This window comes from Hyaena hyaena, unplaced genomic scaffold (assembly GCF_003009895.1).
Source record: "Hyaena hyaena isolate Hyena2069 unplaced genomic scaffold, ASM300989v1 scaffold_213, whole genome shotgun sequence".
Taxonomy (NCBI): Eukaryota; Metazoa; Chordata; class Mammalia; order Carnivora; family Hyaenidae; genus Hyaena; species Hyaena hyaena.
In genome coordinates this window covers 2,339,426-2,360,956 of record NW_024080843.1, presented here as the reverse complement: position 1 = coordinate 2,360,956, position 21,531 = coordinate 2,339,426, and the positions used below count along the sequence as shown (strand labels likewise).

The 21,531-nt window shown below is 36.2% G+C and overlaps 1 protein-coding gene across 4 annotated transcripts in view; it reads right to left on the bottom strand.

The window, feature by feature from the left end:
* KLHL24 (kelch like family member 24) overlaps nt 1-21,531 on the bottom strand; it is a 44,314-nt gene that overhangs the window by 16,106 nt on the left and 6,677 nt on the right. For 2 of the 4 annotated variants that reach the window (XM_039242326.1, XM_039242327.1), the window contains exons 2-5: nt 20,965-21,095; nt 19,167-19,229; nt 11,259-12,239; nt 70-254 (exon numbers count right to left, since the gene is read on the bottom strand). In XM_039242326.1, coding sequence (XP_039098257.1) covers nt 70-254; nt 11,259-12,178 — 1,105 coding nt within the window. In that variant the 5' untranslated portion in view covers nt 12,179-12,239; nt 19,167-19,229; nt 20,965-21,095. Of the gene's footprint in view, nt 1-69; nt 255-11,258; nt 12,240-14,729; nt 14,831-19,166; nt 19,230-20,964; nt 21,096-21,531 lie in introns of all 4 variants that reach the window. The other 2 variants (XM_039242328.1, XM_039242329.1) reach the window with 2 other exon arrangements.

Below are 21,531 nucleotides of genomic sequence, written 5' to 3'. Positions count from 1 at the left end.
TTAGGCACTATTATTTAAAACGGCCAAGGTATGTTCAAATTAAAAGTTGCTACAGTAATAATTCTTTACCTGAAACAAGAATGTCATTCCTTAGAGCACAGACCGCATACTCTGATTTGGTAAATTCTGGAAGCTTAGCCAAAGACTTCCATTCTCCTGTCACAGGATCATAGCACTCAGTGTATGGAAGATTAAATCCTCCAACCCGCTCACAGCCTCCAACAACAACAATCACCTCAGAATACCCAGTTGACCTAAAATAATTATTATAGGAATGTATAAGTAATAAAATACACTCAAGATTGTTGAAAACACTAAAGACATACCATTATCATTAAGAAAGCAGAACATGATTATAAAATAAACAGTTTATTCTCTGAGCATGTGCCAAATAATACAGGCCGCCAATGACTTACTTTGAGAACATCTGAAAGGGATTTAGTAACATCATTTTCCAAAGAAAATTTCTATGGGTACTTTTTTCTATGAGTTTTGCCTTAAAAATTGTAAAGCAGTCTAAAGATCCTACCTAACTCAACTGGAATCCTGGTATTAATAAGGATGACTTTCAAATGCAGTTTTGCAGCAGTTCAGTTATGTATCACCCGAAGGTAAGATAATGTAGAAAAATGGTGTTTTTCATCAGACTGTTAGTTCTAAAAAAACGAATTCATACTATAATGTAAGTATCCTTTAAAGGAGTATGTGTACTTATTCAGAGACTATTTTTTATGATAATTTTTTTAAATGTTTTTATTTATTTCTAGGAGAGAGAGAGAGCGACAGAGTGAGCAGGGGAGGGTCAGAGAGAGAGGGAGTCACAGACTGAAACAGGCTCCAGGCTCTGTGCTGGCAGTCAGCACAGAGCCCGACACGGGGCTCGAACCCACGAACCGTGAGATCATGACCTAAGCGAAAGTCGGACGCTTAACCAACTAAGCCACCCAGGTGCCCCTATAATAATTTTTTAAAGTTAAGTAAATTAAAGTAATCCAAATCAAAACACTAAGCAGTCACTAAAGGTACTGAGTTTATAACAAAGAATGTTAACAGAAAAAAGCAAGACAAAAATTATACAGAAGGTCTCATCAATACTATGTAAGAAATATACCAAAGAAAGAATATACCAAAGTGTTAATGATGGTTATCTCTGGATAGTGTGGCTTCCTTCTATCAACATAAATTTTCAAGATGATAATGAGCACAGACTATTTTTAGAGCAGAAAAAACAATCTTCAGAGCACTAAGAGAATTCTAAGGCCTATGTTAAACATTTCATAGTTTAAATTTAAGACACATACAGGAAAAACTAAAAGCTTATCCAAGTTTTGTTGTTGTTGTTCATAAAGCTCAATAGATAGTTTGTAATTTTAACTTTATTTGGCTTTTATATTTTTTTCACAAATAGAAATGAAATGAAAAATGTACCTAAATTTTATGGTTGTTACAGTTCTAAGTCTCATGAAGCAAAATGCTAACAATCCTTCTTCTCTTAACTTAAATGTGGAGGGAAAATAGACCACATCAGAACACTGATTTGTAGTTTTGGTCAGTATGATATTTCACAATTATACTAGAAAAAAACAAAATTAAGCAATACTGGTATGTTCCTCTAACAGAAATACTATATTCTAGCTGCATTCACTCATAGCTTTTCCAGCTGATAATCATTCACCTGTTCCATGCCAGCCATACTTTTCTATTATAAAATCAGAAAATATATTGTAGAAAAGAATCTTGTTCATAGATGAAATAAAAATTACTAATTTTAGCAACCCAGCAAATCATATACCCCTAATTTAGTATATGGTAAAACATTATTGGAAGGACTGAAATATTATCAATACTATTTTCCAAATAATTCCAAAATGAGACTTACCTTTCTTTCCATAAAAGTATCATTTCCCAAAATTACACTTAAAATACCTCTAAAACAAATCTATGTGATATTCCTTAAAGCCTTATTTATTGATCAAAACAAAAATTGCTAAATACTGTAATTGGGGTTTAACCATTCCCAATTATTTTAATGTAAAATCAATATAACTATTATATATTATAGAATTGTGTTTTATACTTTCCTTATAGCATTTTATTTGTTTTATAGTTTCCCTTTGCTTAACCTTGCTTGCCTTTTTCAAGACTTCTTAGCCTAATAAACATATATTGTCTGTTTTTGTACCTTGGGACAAGAAGAGAAAATAGCATATAAAGCTAATGGCTAAAACAATTAGTCCCACTAAAAAAATAATACACACAAAGACAATTAGTCCCACTAAATAAAGGATAATTTCAGGTCTACTGGAATGTCTTTTTATTGGAAAGGATCAATAAACTAGTAATTTTGTTTGTACGGAAGGTCTTATTTGCAACCAATGGCTTTTAACTTAATTAGAGACAAGTCTGGTGTTCTCAATATAGAGACTGTTAACCTAGTAAAAGTTATTTTTATTTCTTGAGCTTGGAAAAGTTTTTATCTCTGGAAAGGAAATGACAGCCTTAAAGGAAATAAGTTACTCCAGCTGATGATGGCAACTAGAACAAAAAGGCATTCAAGATGATACTATAGTAGGATGAATAGAAGTTTGGATATCCAGGGACGCCTGGGTGGCTTAGTCGGTTAAGTGTCCGACTTTCGCTTAGGTCATGATCTCGCGGTTCATGGGTTCGAGCCCCGCATCAGGCTCTGTGCTGACTGCCAGCTCAGAGCCTGGAGCCTGTTTCAGAGTCTGTGACTCCCTCTCTCTCTGACCCTCCCCTGCTCACGCTGTCTCTCTCTCTCCTAGAAATAAATAAAACATTAAAAAAAAAAAAAAAGAAGTTTGGATATCCAATTCAATCTATTTATGTATGTGTGCATTTATTTTTGAGAGTGTGTATGTGTGAGCAGTGGAGGGAAGAGGGAGACAGAGAGGGGAAGGGGGGGAGGGAGGGAGGTAGGGAGAGAGAGTCAGAGTGAGAGAGCGAGAGAGCGAGAGAGTGAGAGAGAGAGAGAGAGAGAGAGAATCCCAATAAGTCTCCATGCCCAGCACAGAGCCAAACTCTGGGCTTGATCTCATGACCCTGAGATCATGACCTGAGCTGAGACCAAGAGTCAGACACTCAACTGACTGAGTCACCCAGGTGCTCCTCAATCTAATTTTTAGAGTGAATGTTACTTTATTTTATTAATGTTTAATTCGTTATTTTTATTTTATTAATGCTTTAAAGTGAAAATTCTGATTTTGCTGTGATAAAATAACAAATATTTGCCGTTCCTGGGGATGTATGACAACCAAATTATTCTTTTTTCAAATTTACTATGGTAATTATTGTTAAAAAATCGTCATCTTCTTTTACCATGAATTTAAGATCAGATTAAAAGACTACATTCTTTGATTTATGTGAAAGATAAAATAATTATAATTCCATAGGATATTAAACCTGATGAACAAAATGTGTATTATCAGGTTCAGTTAAGAACCTTAAAAAGCAAAGTATAGGACTTGTCAGCTAAAATAACAGACCTACTTATTATTAATGCCAAATATGTCAGAGATAGGTGAATTGCCAAACTAACTCTCATCAACAAAAAGAGGTCAATGGAAATGGTTAATGGGAAGAATAACTGAACATATTTAAAAAGTACACTAGGAAAAGCAGTATTTTCATATAGCAGGAAATGGGAAGGGAATAGGGAAAGATATTAGTAATATAATCTATTCACCGTTCCAAGGCTCAAAAATATCTGAAAACTGATCTAAGAAACAAAATAACTAAAATAGAAATTTCTCTTTAGAAATTAACACCCTAAAGAGACAACATGGGGGGCGCATGGGGGGCGCCTGGGTGGCTTAGTCGGTTAAGCGTCCGACTTTCGCTTAGGTCATGATCTCGCAGTTCGTGGGTTCGAGCCCCGCATCAGGCTCTGTGCTGACTGCCAGCTCAGAGCCTGGAGCCTGTTTCAGTCTGTGACTCCCTCTCTCTCTGGCCCTCCCCTGCTCGTGCTGTCTCTCTCTCTCTCTCTCCTAGAAATAAATAAAACATTAAAAAAAAAAAAAAAGAGAGACAACATGGTTCTCTAGTCTATAAGGTATGACAGTTATTAAACCCAATGCATTAATATATCTAAAAAAAAAGAACTAATATATCAAAAGAGAAGGATTGGTCAGTTATAGAAGCAACAAGTAAATGAATGAAAATGTAAATAATAGAATGCTGACAAAAACTGAGGACTGATGGATGTGGGGGGGAGGGGGGGATGGGCATGGAGGAGGACACATGTGGGGATGAGCACTGAGTGTTATGTGGAAACTAATTTGACAATAAACTATTTGTAAAAAAAAAAAAAAAAAAAGAAAATGTAAATAGTCATCATAGAGGCAAACATTTCCTGTGCCCATTCAAATTATTTCTAAGGGAAAAAGAATCTTAGGTTAGCTAACTTGAACATTACTGGTTCTCTGGTTAAGAATATTTTTATGGTTGTGGAGACTTGCTCAAGTTATACTAGCTGAGAAGACTCCGATTCTAAAGATCTACTAACTCTCTTTGTTTGGATTCCATCCTTGCCAAACAACCTTTGAAAATCTTCCCACTTGGTGACCTGTCCATTGTTAAGAGAATATTCTAAACAGACTGACTTGAAGATCTATATGTGCCGATACAGAATAATCTCCAAGATACTTACAAGTGATTAAAAACAAGGTGCAGAGTGGAGTGTATAAAAAGAAGTATATAGGCAGTAGTATAGGCAGGTATGTGTGCATATATATACACGCTCACTTCTGTATGCAAAGAATATTTCTAAAGAGTTCAAAAAACTGGCAATGGATATCCTTTGGGGAGAACTGATATATCAAGGGTCAGGTAGAGGGAGACTTCTATGTATATGTTTATGTAAAAATGTTTGAGTTAAAAATAAAAACAAACTAACATGGAGAAAATGGTAAACTACGCAACCTACAGTATAATAGATTATTCTTTTTTTTTTTTTTTAATGTTTTATTTATTTCTAGGAGAGAGAGAGAGACAGCGTGAGCAGGGGAGGGTCAGAGAGAGAGGGAGACACAGACTCTGAAACAGGCTCCAGGCTCTGAGCTGGCAGTCAGCACAGAGCCCGACGCGGGGCTCGAACCCACGAACTGCGAGATCATGACCCAAGCGAAAGTCAGACGCTTAACCGACTAAGCCACCCAGGCGCCCCTATTATTCTTTTTTTAAATTATATTTTTATTTATTTCTAGGAGAGAGACAGAGAGAGAGACAGCGTGAGCAGGGGAGGGTCAGAGAGAGAGGGAGATGCAGACTCTGAAATAGGCTTCAGGCTCTGAGCTGGCAGTCAGCACAGAGCCCAACGCGGGGCTTGAACTCACGAACCGCGAGATCATGACCTAAGCGAAAGTCGGACACTTAACCGACTAAGCCACCCAGGCGCCCCAATAGATTATTATTCTTAATAGGGACTGGAAAAAATTGAGAACACTGAATTTTAAAATACTTTTTTTTTTAGAGAGAGAGACAGAGAGAGCATAAGTGGGGAAGAGAGGCAGGGGGTTAGAGAGAGAAGCTCCATGCTCAGCATAGAGCCTGATACAGGGCTCGATCCCACTACCCTGGGATCATGACCTGAGCCAAAATCAAGAGTTGAATGCTCAACTGACTGAGCCACCCAGATGCCCTTAAAATACTATTTCTTAAAAAAAATTAGGAGATTTATTTATTTTGAGAGAGACAGAGACAGTGTGAGTGGGGGAGAGGCAAAGAAAGAGGGAGAGGGAGAATTTCAAGCAAGCTCCACGTTCAGCACAGAACTGGACATGAGGCCAAATCTCATGACTGTGAGGCCATGACCTGTGCCAAAATTAAGAGTCGGCTGCTTAACTGAGTGAGCCACCCAGCAACCCCCGCCAGCCCAAAATCTTAATCATAAATTTTGTCTTCTCATTGGTTTCCAACAGGAACTTGAACCTGGTCTTCCTTTTTCATTATATAGTAACTAATTATTAGACAAGATAGACAATTATTAGAAAAGTACTTAACTGATTCCAACCTCAAAATGATAAGCTTATTAAATCTTCGCTATCTCTATTCTTCAAAATGGAATGTGGCAAAGAGCATCAAATTTTTCCATAGACATGAACCAATTATGCTTAAAGTAAGCTATATCAGGCATTTCTCTCTCTCAAACCACATTTCCTATTCTGTAAAAGTATAGCACCAATTTGTAATGTATTTTGAGTATTCATGAAACAAGTAAAAATTTTTATTGTGCATTTTGTAAAAAATACTAGCATATGTACTTTTCATATGGTATTTCCAATCCTCACAATACTACAAAATAGTATTAGGCTTATTTTACAGATGAGGAAACTGATAGAGAAGTGAAAATGTTTGCCTCGGGTCATGGAATTAACTATTTAAGTAGAGTCAGATCCTAGTCCAAGCCTGATTCTGAAGCCAGTATTCTGAACACATCATGATACTTGTACTTGTTTATTAAGACACAGTATTATGTACTAGCACAGAGATTTAAAGTTGCATAATATATATTAATAAAAAGACAACTATTCCTAAGCTTTACTCTTGTGATTGGTCTCTAGTGTTTTTTCGACCAGGGCTTTACAGCTTGCAGTGTAGATTACAAAAACTTTCATGCTCTTAGATTGGGCCATATCCTCTTTCTGAGTAACCCTATCATACTGTTTCTAATATAATGTTTGTTGGAGTCTTCTCTCTCATCTGAGAGACATGTGGATATATATAGGTAGAATATTCAGTATAGATTGAGCTCCAGAGAATACTTGGCACAGGATAAGCATTGAAGAAATACTGGCTGATGTAAGGACTATAACCTAACTGTACAGTGATAGGAATAGACTGTCATCACCCTAATCCAGAGTTAACTTTTGCATCACTAAAGGTGGGATGATCAGATATGCTCTGTCTCTTAATGTAATGCCATACAATATATACACATTACCTAGGATGAATTCTAGTCAAAAATATTTAACTTGTCTCCATCAAACTGAAGCTTGTAGAGCTAACTTCCAGTCTCTAGGAAACATGGCTAAATTCAGCTTAAGTAACACCATAAGGAAGCAACCTAAAACAGAAGGTGGAATATTTTCCTGGGCAACTTGCCCATCAAAAAGTTAAAATCATGAAAAAGAAACTGTTCTAGAATAAAAGATTTCACGGCAATAACCAGATGCAATGAGTGGTCCTTGATTGGATCAAGGTTCGTTAAATAACAGTTTGGGGATTGGGGAAATATGGATATGGACTGGGTATTAGTTAATATGAAAGAATTATTATTGGGGCTCCTGGGTGGCTCAGTCAGTTGAGCATCCAACTTCAGCTCAGGTCATGATCTCACAATTTGTGAGTTGGAGCCCCACGTCGGATCTGTGCTGACAGCTCAGAGCCTGGAGCTTACTCTGGATTTTGTGTCTTCCTCTCTCTCTGCCCCTCCCTCATCATGCTGCCCCGGCTCAAATATAAATAAACATTTAAGAAATTAACAAAAAACTTCAGCTCATGACCTGAGGTGAAGTTAGACACTCAACTGACTGAGTCACCCAGGTACCCCTATGTTACTGTTTTAAAGATGCATCCTGAAGTAAAAACAAACAAACAGTTGTTTTTTTTTAATTGGCTAAATGAATGGATGAATAAAAGAAAGAGAAAAGTCTCGGCGGGAGATACAGGTTTGATAATCAATAGCATACATGGTAATTAAAACCAAGAGAACAGATGAGATAACCTAGGAAGATGTAATATAAGGCAAGACAGAGAGATGTGAACCAAGGGGATTATCAACATTTCAAAGACCAGATATAGAACATCAAATTGGAAAAGAGCAGCTGGAGCAGAAGACCATAAGGAAAACAGTGTTTTAGAAGCTTGTGGAGGAGAAAGCTTCAGGAAAAAGTAAAATTGATAATGTCAAATCCTAATGAGAGATCAAGGTGCATAAAGACTGCAAAGAAGCTAACAACAAATAGAAGGTCAGTGATGACCTGATTGAGAGAAGTTTCAGTAGAGTGACCGGAGCGGAAGTCAGAGGAGTGAACTGTACTTGAAGTGGAGACATCACTCCTCTTTGAAAGAAGTTTGGAGTTTCTCAGAAAGATGAGAACCTGTACAAACAATACACATTGTTCAGATAATGAAATTCCTAGTGATTAGTAGTAATATGCAGTAACAGATAAGTGAAAGAATATAAAGAACAGGAGGTAATGGTAGAGCTCAAGTAATACCTACATAAAATAAGTATCTTCTATTACATTTACAATAGTCAGCAAATTCAATATAACTATAGTTTGGTTTTTCCTACTTGCCCCTAAATAAAGATGACATTGCAGTCTTACAGACATGTATTTCACTGTGTGAAATGGATTGATCCCCTTAAAAATTGGATATAAAATACACTTCTACAAATCAAATAATTAAGTGAATGGGAAAATTATCTATTTAAATTCTAAGCTTAATTATCTTTAGGCTGTAGTCTGATTTCATTTATGTCATATTTTATAAATAATGTTAATAAAATAACTTAGTTTGATTTAACAACATATATCCCTTGGTCCCTAATTCTAATCTTATGTGGATATAGGAGATATGCAGGAAAAGTATTAATAACTCTATCTGACCCCAAACCATTCTGTCTGCTATCAGGGGATTCTATTTAGAAAATTACACAATTTTGGGGTACATGGGTGGCTCAGTTAGTTGAGGATCTAACTCTTGATTTTAGGTCAGATCATGATCCCAGGATCATGGGATCAAGCACAATGTCAGGCTCTGTGCTAAGTGACAGCCTCCTTGAGATTCTCTCTCCCTCTGCCCCTCACCCCCATGCACTCTCTCTCTCTCTAAAAGAAAAGAAAGATGGGGCACCTGGGTGGCTCAGTCGGTTAAGTGTCCAACTTCGGCTCAGGTCATGACCTCACGATTCATGGATTCGAGTCCTGCATTGGGCTCTGTGCTGAAAACCAGCTCAGAGCCCGGAGTCTGTTTCGGATTCTGTGTCTCCCTCTCTCTCTGACCCTCCCTTGCTCACGCTCTCTCTCTCTCTCTCTCTCCCTCCCTCTCAGAAATAAATCAACCATTAAAAAAAAAAAAAGAAAGATACACAATTTTTCCCTTAGAGGAATACTGTGTATCCAGAAAAGTTCTAAAACAGCCCCAAAGCTATTCAGTGTTTTGTTTTTATTTATTTTGAGAGAGAGAGGGAGCACAAGCAAGACAGGGGCAGAGAGAGAGGGAAAGAATCCCAAGCAGGTTCTCCACTGTTAGCTCAGAGCCTGATGTGGGGCTTGATCCCATGAGCCATAATATCATGACCTGAGCCAAAATCAAAAGTTGGTGCTTACCTGGCTGAGCCACCCAGGCATCCCCAGTGAAGAACCTTGGCCTTTCACATTTCTAAGCTCAGCCAAAATTTCATAAAAGTCCTTAAATAAAATAACAGCCTAAAAAATCAGTATTTTTTATAATAAAATTGTATGTTTTTGTCCTTTGTTAAAAAACTGAGAGTAGGGGCGCCTGGGTGGCTTAGTCGGTTAAGCGTCCGACTTTCGCTTAGGTCATGATCTCACGGTTCGTGGGTTCGAGCCCCGTGTCGGGCTCTGTGCTGACTGCCAGCTCAGAGCCTGGAGCCTGTTTCAGTCTGTGACTCCCTCTCTCTCTGACCCTCCCCTGCTCACGCTCTCTCTCTCTCTAGAAATAAATAAAAAAAACCTTAAAAAATTAAAAAAAAAAAAACTGAAAGTATTTTACATTTCTTTCTTATAAAGCAATTATTACTTTTCATGAAATGAGTTGACTTTGAAGAAAAAGGTGCACTCTAATCCTAAGAGATATTACATTAATTTTTATGTAGTTATAATTACCCAATACTGTATCCAAAAAAGTTCAGTCTGGGAGTTTTCTTAAAGTGGGTCAGACATACACTATACTACATAAATAATAATTGCTAATAATTTTTAAGTACTTCTATGCATCACTTCTGATGATGAGCACCTTAAGAGTTATTGCATTTTAAAAAAAAGACTTATTGCATTTAATAGTTATGTAAGTACTATTTATATCATCACTCTCACCTTATGTATGAGGAAAGATATTAAATCTTACTATATCCAAACTAGTGTAGATTTTAAAGCCATGCTATCTCCTAATATGCTGAATTTTAATCACATATAAAACAAAAATAATCAAAATCAAATCTAAAAATTTGGTTTGAGAACTATGTTCTAGTAAATGTACAGGGAAAGTGGAGATGCTATGCACAAATAAAAGTAAACACCAATTTCACAACAATGTGAATATATTTAACACTACTGTGTGGTATACTTAAAAATGGTTAAGAAGGAAAACTTATGTTATATGTTTTTTTTACCACAATTTAAAAAAATTAGCTTTGTTAGAAAAACATTAGAAAGATTCTTTACTGTAGTATTTCTCACAATAGCCATTTCTTGTTTATTCACAGTTTGGCACAGTTAGTATTATTCCTTCAATTATTAAGGCATTGATATTATTTTTCTATGGCTTATGAATTAAAATCTACATGTGTTTTACAGAAATAACACGTTGTAAGATGATACAAATATAATAATGAATTGAATTCCCACCTCTAAACATAAATTTCTAAATTCTAATGATATAATTTTCATAACCAGAAAAAAATGTAAACATTAAGATTGACATTAAATATAGTAACAGTGGTAATGAGAAGAGATCTGAAACAGGGGTTTTATGTCCAAGAATCCACTCAATATATACCAGCTTATTTACTTCACATTTATATTTCAAGTTGTCTGTTTGGAAAAAAGGGAGTCTATAAATTTGCCAATTGTTTTTTACATGTAGAGGCAATCCAAGAGTCTACCAAAGTCTTTAGTCTACTTTATACCCAAAGGCCCTCTGGAAAGAAAAGTGAGATGATTTGGGACCCTATAAAGGTTAAGAAAAATACGCAGAAATATGCTGAGATGTGCAAAGTTGTAAAGACCCTGTGCCATATCCTTTCATAGCTCAGAACAGTAACAAAAAATGTTACTGTTGAATCTAGTCTTCACTTGCAGGGACATTTATGTATTTTGGGCAGGGGATGGATTTTAATGATTTGTATAATCCGTAACAAATCTTAAATCACATAAAGCTACATGTAGACAATACATAAAATGACAGAGATTTCACTCAGGAGGTTTAAAAATATTAAACAAATAAAAACTTGTGTTAATTATGTTGTAGCTCATTTACAGTTTTCTCACCTGCGTGGCCTAGTCCTTGGGGACATCATTTCATTCCCGAGTATGTGGTACCGTCTTGCTTCATGCAACAACTGATAACACTCAGGAGAATTCTGGATCAATTGGTCCACCTCAACTGTTTGGACAAAGTAGTTGGGATGCAACAGAGGGAGTCTCACATGTGTCAGGAGCTCATGTAACAGTGGTCTTCTCAGATCAACAGCACGATAGACCCAACGCATGACGGCTTCAAAAACCATCTCCTCTTTACCAATAACAAGTTCATCACTACAAATATAATCAATAAGTTCGTCTTTGTCAAGCTCAAGAAATTCTTCATGTTGGGACACATCCTCAAAAGTCTGTAATGCAAAATTCTTGCATTTTGTGAAGAGTGTTTTGAGGGAATGGGTATCAGCAAAGCGCTGGATTCCTAAGCAGTTACAAGGATCAAGCTGCTCCTCTAAGAACTTGGCACATGCATCGCGGAGAACACTAATCTGAAAGAGGCTTGATGTTTCAAAGAGATACTGTACATTCTCTGTAGTGATCTTTACTTTTCCAGTATAAACATACTGCAAAAAACATTCCATAGCTTCAGCTAAAATACCATTGATCTCAACCAACATTTCTCTGCTTTCTCTGTGGTCATTACAAAACATAGCTCTGAAGTAGCTACTGCAGGCTGAGAGAACAGCTCTATGGCAAGGAAATTCTTTGCCTTCCACACAAATGATAACATCTGTGAATAAGCGGCTGTCTCGGAATTCATTGAATATCTGGAGTATGTTTTCAGCATGGGATGATCCTGAAGAGAAGTCAAAAAACTCACGGCCTGTCAGAGATTTAGGGTCCATTTCAAAAACTTTACGTTTAGTTGCTGGGGAATCACGCACCCCGAGATCCTCTCTGTTTAGTCTTCGTCCCAATATTAGTACCATTGTTACATCAGTTGACTATATAATTGTTGAGAAATGACTGTTAAGTATCTTCTTTATGTGGCTACAAGTAAAAAAAAAATGAAAACATTTCAACATATAACAAATTCAGCACTCTACATAGTTTCATTTTGATGTAAATGCTACAACAAAATCACATATCTTATATGGAGCATAGGATACTATTCATTTTAATGAAAACTGCTAAATAAAATTTTGCATTATGGGTATAATTTGCAATAGTACTCCTTAAGCCAACCCTCTAAAGGTATTCTGTAGTTTATTAATACTAATAACCTCTGTCTCCCCTATTACACAGCTGGGTTCCATCTACTTACTGTAGAGTTAAGTCAGAATGCTGTAAGGCAAAGAATTTGACTACATTCAGAATTCTAATATAAATATTTATTATCTTAATATAGTATTGCTAGAGGGGAATTCAGTTTTATCTACCAATAGCCTTTAAATATATGTATATTGGGGCATCTGGCCGGCTAAATTGGTAAAGCAAACAACTCTTGATCTCAGGGTTCTAAGTCCAAGTACCCACACTGGGTGTAGAGATTACTTAGAAGGAAAAAAAAAAGTATACTCTTTGACCAGCAACTCCCTTTCTAGCAATCTATTCTAAAGAAATAATCAGGAATATGTGGTAAGATTTATTTACAGAGATGTTCAATGATGTATTAATAGAAAATACTTTAAAAACATAAATGCCCTCCAATAGGAGATTAGTTAAATCACAATACATCTTAAGAGTGGAAGATAGTCTATGCAGCCATTTAAAATTATGTAGACTAGGGACACCTGGGTGGCTCAGTCAGTTGTGTGTCCGGCTCTCGGTTTCAGCACCGGTTTGTGGGTCTGAGCCCTGCGTGGGGCTGCTTGGGATTCTCTCTCTGCTCCTCCCCCACTAATGTGTGCACTCTCTCTTTCAAAATAAATAAATAAACTTAAAAAATTTTAAAAATTATGTAGACTATTTAGTGATATGGACAAGTATTTATCAGAGTATAAGTGAAAAACAGAGCATAAAATATATGCTAAAAAAACAGAAAAAATTATGTATCAGTGGTTTTAGGGAAACCTAAACCTTTTTTTTAGAAAAAAGTAAACACATATGCCAAAATAGTGATTTATTTACCTTCTGTTTTTTTCTATTTTCCCCAATTTCCACTATAATATGTATACTTTGTTTTCAGAGTTTTATTTATTTTTAAGTTTATTTTTGAGAGAGAGAGAGAGAGACAGAGCATGAGTGGGGGAGGAGCAGAAAGAGAGGGAGACACAGAATCCGAAGCAGGCTCTGAGCTGCCAGCACAAAGCCTGATGTAGGGCTCAAACTCATGAACTGTGAGTCGGATGCTCAACCAACTGAGCCACCCAGGCGCCCTTGTTTTCAGATTTTTAAAACACATGTATCTATGCCCTTTTCTCTTTTGCTAATAAGAAACATCCCCAATACTGCTACTCTTTTCACATCTCCATAAGTTAATATGTGATCTAAAATGTATTTGTAATTGGCTTAAAAGCACTCAGAATAACACTCAACTATTCCCATGCCCTCATAATCTCACAAAGAATTCTTCTTTTTTTTTTTTGAGAGAGAGTACATGCAAGCGGTGGGAGCAGAAGGAGGGAGAAGGAGAGAGACAGAGACAGACACAGAGACAGAAAGAGAGACACAATCCTAAGCAGGCTCCATGCTGACACAGGACTCGATACCTTGACCCTGGGATCATGACCTGAGCCTAAATCAAGAAGCGGATGCTCAACCTAATGAGTCACCCACGCACCCCATCACACAGAATTCCTTCTGAAGGTCCCAGGTTCTTTCTGAAAAATTTTAACAGTCAGACATCCAGACCTAACTATGGCATCATAAAGAAGGCTTAAGAACATCAGAGATAACCCCCAAAATGAAATGCCATCCTACATTTGCAAGCCACAAATAAAGTTGAGACAAGGTTTAACAATCTTCATTTAGAACTGTATTTTGTTGTAGAAACTAATTTGACAATAAACTATTTGTAAAAAAAATAAAAAAATAAAAAAAAAAGAACTGTATTTTGTATACTCCATCACATATTAAAGTGTGCTCCATTTTTAAAATCATGTGACATAAGCAAGACAATATGAAATATCAAAATCAAGAAGCAACTTATTCTATTATTTTTTTTCATATTCTTATTTATTCTATTTGCTTTCTTTTCTCCATCACTCTAATGACCTGGGTATTCCAGTTACAATATTCAATAGATGCTTCCAATTTTCATCAACTTGCTCACTGAGTTGATTTAATTCTGTCACTTCCATGTCTATTATCATCAACAAATACTTATTGTGCACCTACCATTGTCAGGATACTGTGCTACACCTACGGCTTTCAGAGATCTAAGTATTACTATACTAGACATGGCTGTTGAGGTTTTTATTTTAAATATAGTTGAGACACATATTCACACAAAGATAAATAATAAGGTAGTATAGGTGATATGAGGCCACACTGGTATGGACAGCACAGTTCCCACTTAGGTTTCTAAATGTTTCTTACCTCTTCATATAAATTAGCATTTAATCTTCCTGAAGTCCAGATGATAGAGTTTTCCCTGGGCAGATGTAGGCCAGGCTATTCTAATTGTTAGGAAAAAGCACCTGGTTGTAACAATATTTGAAGGACACTTAGATGTTTCCATGTACAGAATCTTTGCTTTTCCATTCCTCTCTTCATCTCCCAATTTTGCAGGTAAAGTCAGAAAAAATTCAAGCAATTTTATCACTCAAATGGAATAAAGATACGAGTAACTATTTTCATTTGGGATCAGCAGGTAGGGATTCAGAGGCAGTAAGCTGATAGGGAAATTCCTGCTGTGTTCATGTGGATTGTGTGGTTTTAAAAATCATAAAATGGCTGGAGAAGGGCCATTTTGGTCCCCTCTGAGAATTCTGGCAAAAACTGAGGAAGTTCTTGGAAATTTATCAGGAAGAATTAAGAGCCAACCCCGTGTACTAATTAATGGTCTATTAACGGTTTGAGAATACCATGGGAGCTGTATTTCCTTATATGCATTAAAAAACAAAACAGAACAACACTAATCTCTTTCTCTCTCTTTTTTTAACTGCTTGCCATGTGCCTGGCACTTTCTAAATTCTTCATGCAGATTTAATTTAATCCTCCTAACAACCTTATAAGGTTGTTACTTACAATTAACAAAAAAGTTGGTTTTCAGCCTTAGGGCTTTATATACAGGATTAAAACAGATTTTTCTAAATAGGCAAGAACTATTTACAAAGTAAGTGAAAGTCTGATAGGGATAAACTTTACCCTCACTTTTAAGTTAAAAAAAAAAAAGAACAGAAAAATATAAGTATTCAAATATACATGCAATTTATTTTCTAACTGTATAACAAAGTTTATAAAGTAATGAAACAGTTATAGCCATGGGAACTGATGTAGAAGGCCTATTTACATAAACAAGTAAAAATAAACCGGAGAGAATGTTTATGAGTAACTGTTTTTGGAGCAATGTCAAGTACCAGATATTTAGTCAGTAAAATTAGCTTTTCTTAAATTTGAGAGAATATAGAATATTTGTCTACACATATGTTATAGTCCATGAAAGCTAGATTTTAAGCTGAAATCTCATTATGCTTTGGAGGTTTCAGGTAACAGATTTGCCTAAGAATAAAATCTTCATTTTGTTATTTCTAATACCTAAATGAATAAAATTACACAGGTTTAAAATAATTTAGGGGTACCTGGGTGACTTAGTCGGTTAGGCATCCGACTTTGGCTCAGGTCATGATCTCAGGGTTCGTGGGTTCGAGCCCCGCGCCCCGCGTCGGGCTCTGTGCTGACAGCTCAGAGCCTGGAGCCTGTTTCAGATTCTATGTCTCCCTCTCTCTCTGACCCTCCCCTGCTAATGCTGTCTCTCTCTCTCTCTCAGAAATAAAAACATTAAAAAGAAATTTAAAATATTTTATTATCAGTTTTAAAATGTATTATCAAGAACCAAAAAAAAAAAAAAAAGGTGGGGGGAGAGGTTTCTTCTATTTTCTTTTGAGATTTTCCTGACTAGAGCGTTCATGTTTGCCTCCCAGAAGGTCATTCAACTTCTTGGGTTATGGTTGCCCATGCACGTGTGCACCATCCATGAACACATGTCCATATACATGGGTTAAAATTGAAAAATTCCCTTATAATACATAATCACTTCCAAATGGACAATTAATTTGAAGTTATTTCAGTAATGGTTCAATACATAGAAACCTATCTCCCGTAGATGATAAATCACTACTGTGCCTGAATGCCAGTTTTTTGTTGTTGAAACCGAAAAAAGTTCAAAGCATGTAATATCACAAATGATAACCATTCAATTATGATAAACATAAACAAATACGATATGGAATATAACTTGTTTTGATCTTAATGCTTTACAAAGTTTTAAAGCTTCCCAAATCAAGAATTTATCTTCAATCTGCTTACTTAATTTAAATTCTTACTGCATTTCAGAGCAAAAAAATTCACAAACTATTTTTTTTTTTTTTTACTTGTGATCTAATGACTGGCATCAATGACAACAAAAATCTTGAACTTTATGCCTTTTCTGTTCTTTTACATTTTTGTTCTCTCAATCTTTAAATGAACGCAAAAAGAATGCAACAGAATGCAAACAAAATGCAAAACAAAATAACACACTGCAAGAACTAAGAATTTCCTTTTGGCTAAAAGGGACAAGTAAGAAAAATGAAAAGATACTCTGCTTTCTGTATCCAATAATCATACAAATCATACAGGTATTTGTTATCTGATATCTGTATCTGATAAATTTAGGAACAGTAGATTCAATGAGTTAAGTAAATTCAGTGAATTAAGAAGGGTTTGTCTTCTTATGCTATTTTCTGCCTCTTATTCTCAGAGCTGGTTCCTTGACTTTTGACTGACAGAACGTCCTCCACCAAGGTAAAACTGAAAATCCTGGATTAGAATAGCTATAAAATCACCTGGTATTACAAAGTATTCAACAGCAAAAAGATACTTGTTTACTGCTTTGTATGTAAGAGAAACTATCTCATAGATCTGGGCTATTTCTTTTTTTTTTAAAAAAAATTTTTTTTTTAATGTTTTATTTATTTCTAGGAGAGAGAGAGAGCGTGAGCAGGGGAGGGTCAGAGAGAGGGAGTGACAGACTCTGAAACAGGCTCCAGGCTCTGAGCTGGCAGTCAGCACAGAGCCCGACGCGGGGCTCAAACCCNTTATTTATTTCTAGGAGAGAGAGAGAGACAGCGTGAGCAGGGGAGGGTCAGAGAGAGAGGGAGTGACAGACTCTGAAACAGGCTCCAGGTTCTGAGCTGGCAGTCAGCACAGAGCCCGACGCGGGGCTCAAACCCACGAACCGCGAGATCATGACCTGAGCGAAAGTCGGACGCTTAACCGACTAAGCCACCCAGGAGCCCCAGATCTGGGCTATTTCGTTCCAAGCAGCTTTGGCCTGGCTTTTCGCACATCCTCACTTTCTCTAGACTTTTTGAGAACTTTCCCAGTAACCAGTCTGCACAACACAAAATGTAAACTGTTCCTATTGATGACAGGGTAAATAATTCACACAGGAGAGTCTTAGAAATATGAAATGCATTTCAAAGTGTATCTTTTGGGCTTCCAGGTATAATTTAATAGCTGTTGTTTTCCCATTTTATAAAGTATTTTATTTTAACTCGTAATGTTTAAAAATGTAAAGTTACATTTAACCACATCAGAAAGTAGAGTATCTAACATAGGTTCAAGATTTATAATAAATGAACTCATATACAATCAAGCAAACAAAATATAACGTACAGATTGAATTCTTCTAAAAACTGAGCAAATATCAAAGTATCATCATTCCTTTCAGGAAAAAGTAAGCAACTAAGAAAGCAATGCAGCGCACCCGGGCGGTTCAGTCAGTTGAGTGTCTGACTTCTGCTCAGATCATGATATAAAGGTTCATGAGTTCAAGCCCCATATCTGGCTCCCTGCTGTTGGTGTGGAGCCTGCTTTGGATCCTGTGTCCCACCCCCCACACCTCCATTCCTCCCCAGCTCAAAGTTCTCTCAAAAATAAACAAACATTAAAAAAAATAAGCATCTCTAGATAAAACAAGAGTGGAAAATGTTGGTTCCAAAGAAATATAATGACAGGATGTTTTATCTAGGTAAAGGTAGTGAATACAAGGGTGATCAGACTGCCATGTCAACAACTGACTGCCAGAGTCACATGATTTGTCTAGAAAAGCTAGTATCCCTTTCTTTTTCTCCTCATTTCTTCAGGATCTTTACTCCTGAAGCTATACTCTCACTTGAAAGACTTTTCTTAAGAGAAAGAGTCTTCTGGTAAAGGTACTCTAAGCTTGGGACGCCTGGGTGGCTCAGTTGGTTAAGAGCCCGACTCTTGGTTTCAGCTCAGGTCATGATCTCATGGGTTCATGAGTTTGAGCCCCTTGTTGGGCTCCATGCTGGTAATGCAGAGCCTGCTTGGGATTCTTTCTCACTCCTTTTCTCTCTGCCCCTTCCCTGCTCACTTTCTCACTCTCTAAGTAAATAAATAAACTTAAGAAAATAATAAATAAATAAATAAATAAATAAAGGTACTCTAGGGTTTATTTCCAACTGTAGAACTTATGCATGTTGTAGACCTAGATCCTGATTGCTAGGTAGATTTAAAGTTATATTTTTGGCCTATGTCACAGAAACATGAGGAGAGATAACTTATTTTTGTAAGACTAGAGAAAAATGTAGAAAAGGGGCTAGGGATATCAGGGAGGAACTGAAAGGAGTAGATAAATACTTTATTTGTTAACAGAAATGACAGTGACACTGCCTTCCTTTATGATCTTGAGGATAGAATTTGTTCCCCATTACTCTGATTGACCTAAGTAGTCCCTAGTTAAAGAAAGGAAAATGGTTTAGATTCTCTAACAGCAATGTTTAGGTGGTTTATAAACACTATAAATACCTTTTTAGCATTTGCTTGATCAAAGCCCGGGCCAAAATATTTGTGTTGTTTTAATTTCCACACCTAAAATAAACAGAACAGCAATATATAAATCAGATAATAGTCACTTCATGCATAGTTGGCATTATTTACAAGTATACTGAAAGAGGTTTTAGATTTCAGTTTCTGACTTTCACATAGTTTAAAAGTTTTGCACAGAAAATCATTACTGAATAACAATGCCCTAAAACAAATTAATAATTTATGCTGTTTTACATATGAATTAGTTTCCTTATTTATCAACTTCTTTACTTGACAATATTATCTTGGAGTAAAGTTTCTTGAAACATGAGTAAACAAATATTTGTGTCAACAGCAAGCTAATTGGTGGCACTGAAATGACAAAATATATATCCTGTGATAATTCTGCAATGGATATTTGAAGAGTGTCTTGAAATGGATGTTTCATCTGAGTTTGGAGCCAGTAAATAATAGAGTTGGCCTATCAATATTAACAAAAATTAACAGTTTAGGGGTGCCTGGGTGGCTCAGTTGGTTGAGTGTCTGACTTTGGCTCAGGTCATGATCTCACTGTTCTTGGATTCGAGCCTGGTGTCAGACTCTGCTGACAGCTCGGATCCTGGAGCCTGATTTGGATTCTATGTCTCCCTCTTTCTCTGCCCCTCGCTCACTTGTGCTCTAAGATAAATTTACATTAAAAGAAAATTAAAAAAACAAAGATTGACAGTTTAGTCATTAAGTTTTATAAAACTATGGAATCAGTTTGAGAAAATCAGAAAATTTCTGGGTAATTCAGGAAAAAAATTTTAGTTTTTAATCCTTAGTTATCTAGATTATCCATATAGAAACTCAAATAATTATTTTAAAACCTTTTAGTACATAAATGCATATTTTTTCTGCTTTGTTAAATCTTAAAAACTTAGTACCTTAGAAACCAACTAATTCAACACAATTCTTTTTTTTTTTTCTTTTGGTGGAAGTGAGGGAGGAGAGGGATTTTCTCTTAAGAGAACATACTAGAACCTTGAACTGTGCACAGAATAGCAATAGCACTTAAACACAAGTGGTTCTGGTCTCTTGCCTAGATATCTACAAACAGAACTTGTAAAGTCTTAATAAATTTAGGCAAAGAACAAAAGTTGATAATGAAAATGAAGAAATGGACTGTTGATTTTTTTCTACATATGTATATAAACACATATCTCTATGCCCTGATTATGCTGTGATTGTGAAGTGAATGTTATTTTGAAGTTTCCTTACTCCCAGAAGTTAAATTGTGTGTACCCTTGGTAAAAAATATTTCAACCTGGTCAAATTAGGGGGTCTTTAATCCTAGCTAAGTTAAGTGTTTTTTCCCAATGGACAATAAGATCCCGAGCCAATGTTGGGGTCCAGGTCAAACGGAGAAACATTTCTGAACACCTACTCTCTGTCTGGCACTTGGGTCGCAAATACTGGATTCAGATCCAATTTAATACTCTGCAGGGTTGCGGTCCCTGGCTGGCTCAGTCAGTAGAGCATGTGACTCTTGATCTCAGGGTTGTGAATTTGAGCCCCACATTGGGTGTAAAGATTACTTTAATTAATTAACTAATTAGTTAAAACAACAACAAAAAAGAACTCTAAAACTGACACTAAAATAGATTCAAATTTTCAGTGTTTCACCAGCAAAAAACACAGGTACAAATTGGAATAGATTTTCTCATGACTGATTTGGTCTAGAATCATTACCTTAAGAAGTAGAATGGCAAGGCAATTCACTACGGCATTTTGAGCAGGGTTTTAAAGTAATACTTACCACTTTAACAGATAAGGGCAAAGGATAGAGGAAGCCGATGTACAAAGTTGAAAGGAGCTATAATATCACAGTTGATCTAGACTGTAGCTATGCTGCAACCAAGCTTAATTTTCCTTTAGAGTGCAGGAATCCTATACAATGAAAGAAATTCCTAGTCAGTCTTAAAGATAGTGTGGATTAATGGGGAGCTTTAAAGACTAATAAATACCAAATAGTAAAGGAAACCAACATTTTCACTAATGTGGTCTCTACAACTAGCAGTAGTGACTTGCCACATACTATGCTCTACACTACTCCATTCTGTCAAATTTAACTTTAAGTGAAGAAAAACATAGTGGAGACAACCAGAAGACTAAATAAGAAGAGGTTTATCTTTAAAGATACATAAAGTTGCAAAGTAAATCAAAAGAAGGAAAGCCAGGCACAAAAGGAGACACTCAGATCAATGGAACAGAATACAGAACCCAGAAATGGACCCACAAACATACAGCCAACTAATCTTTCACAGAGACCACTCAATGGAATAAAGACAGTCTCTTCAGCAAGTGGTGCTGGGAAAACAGGACA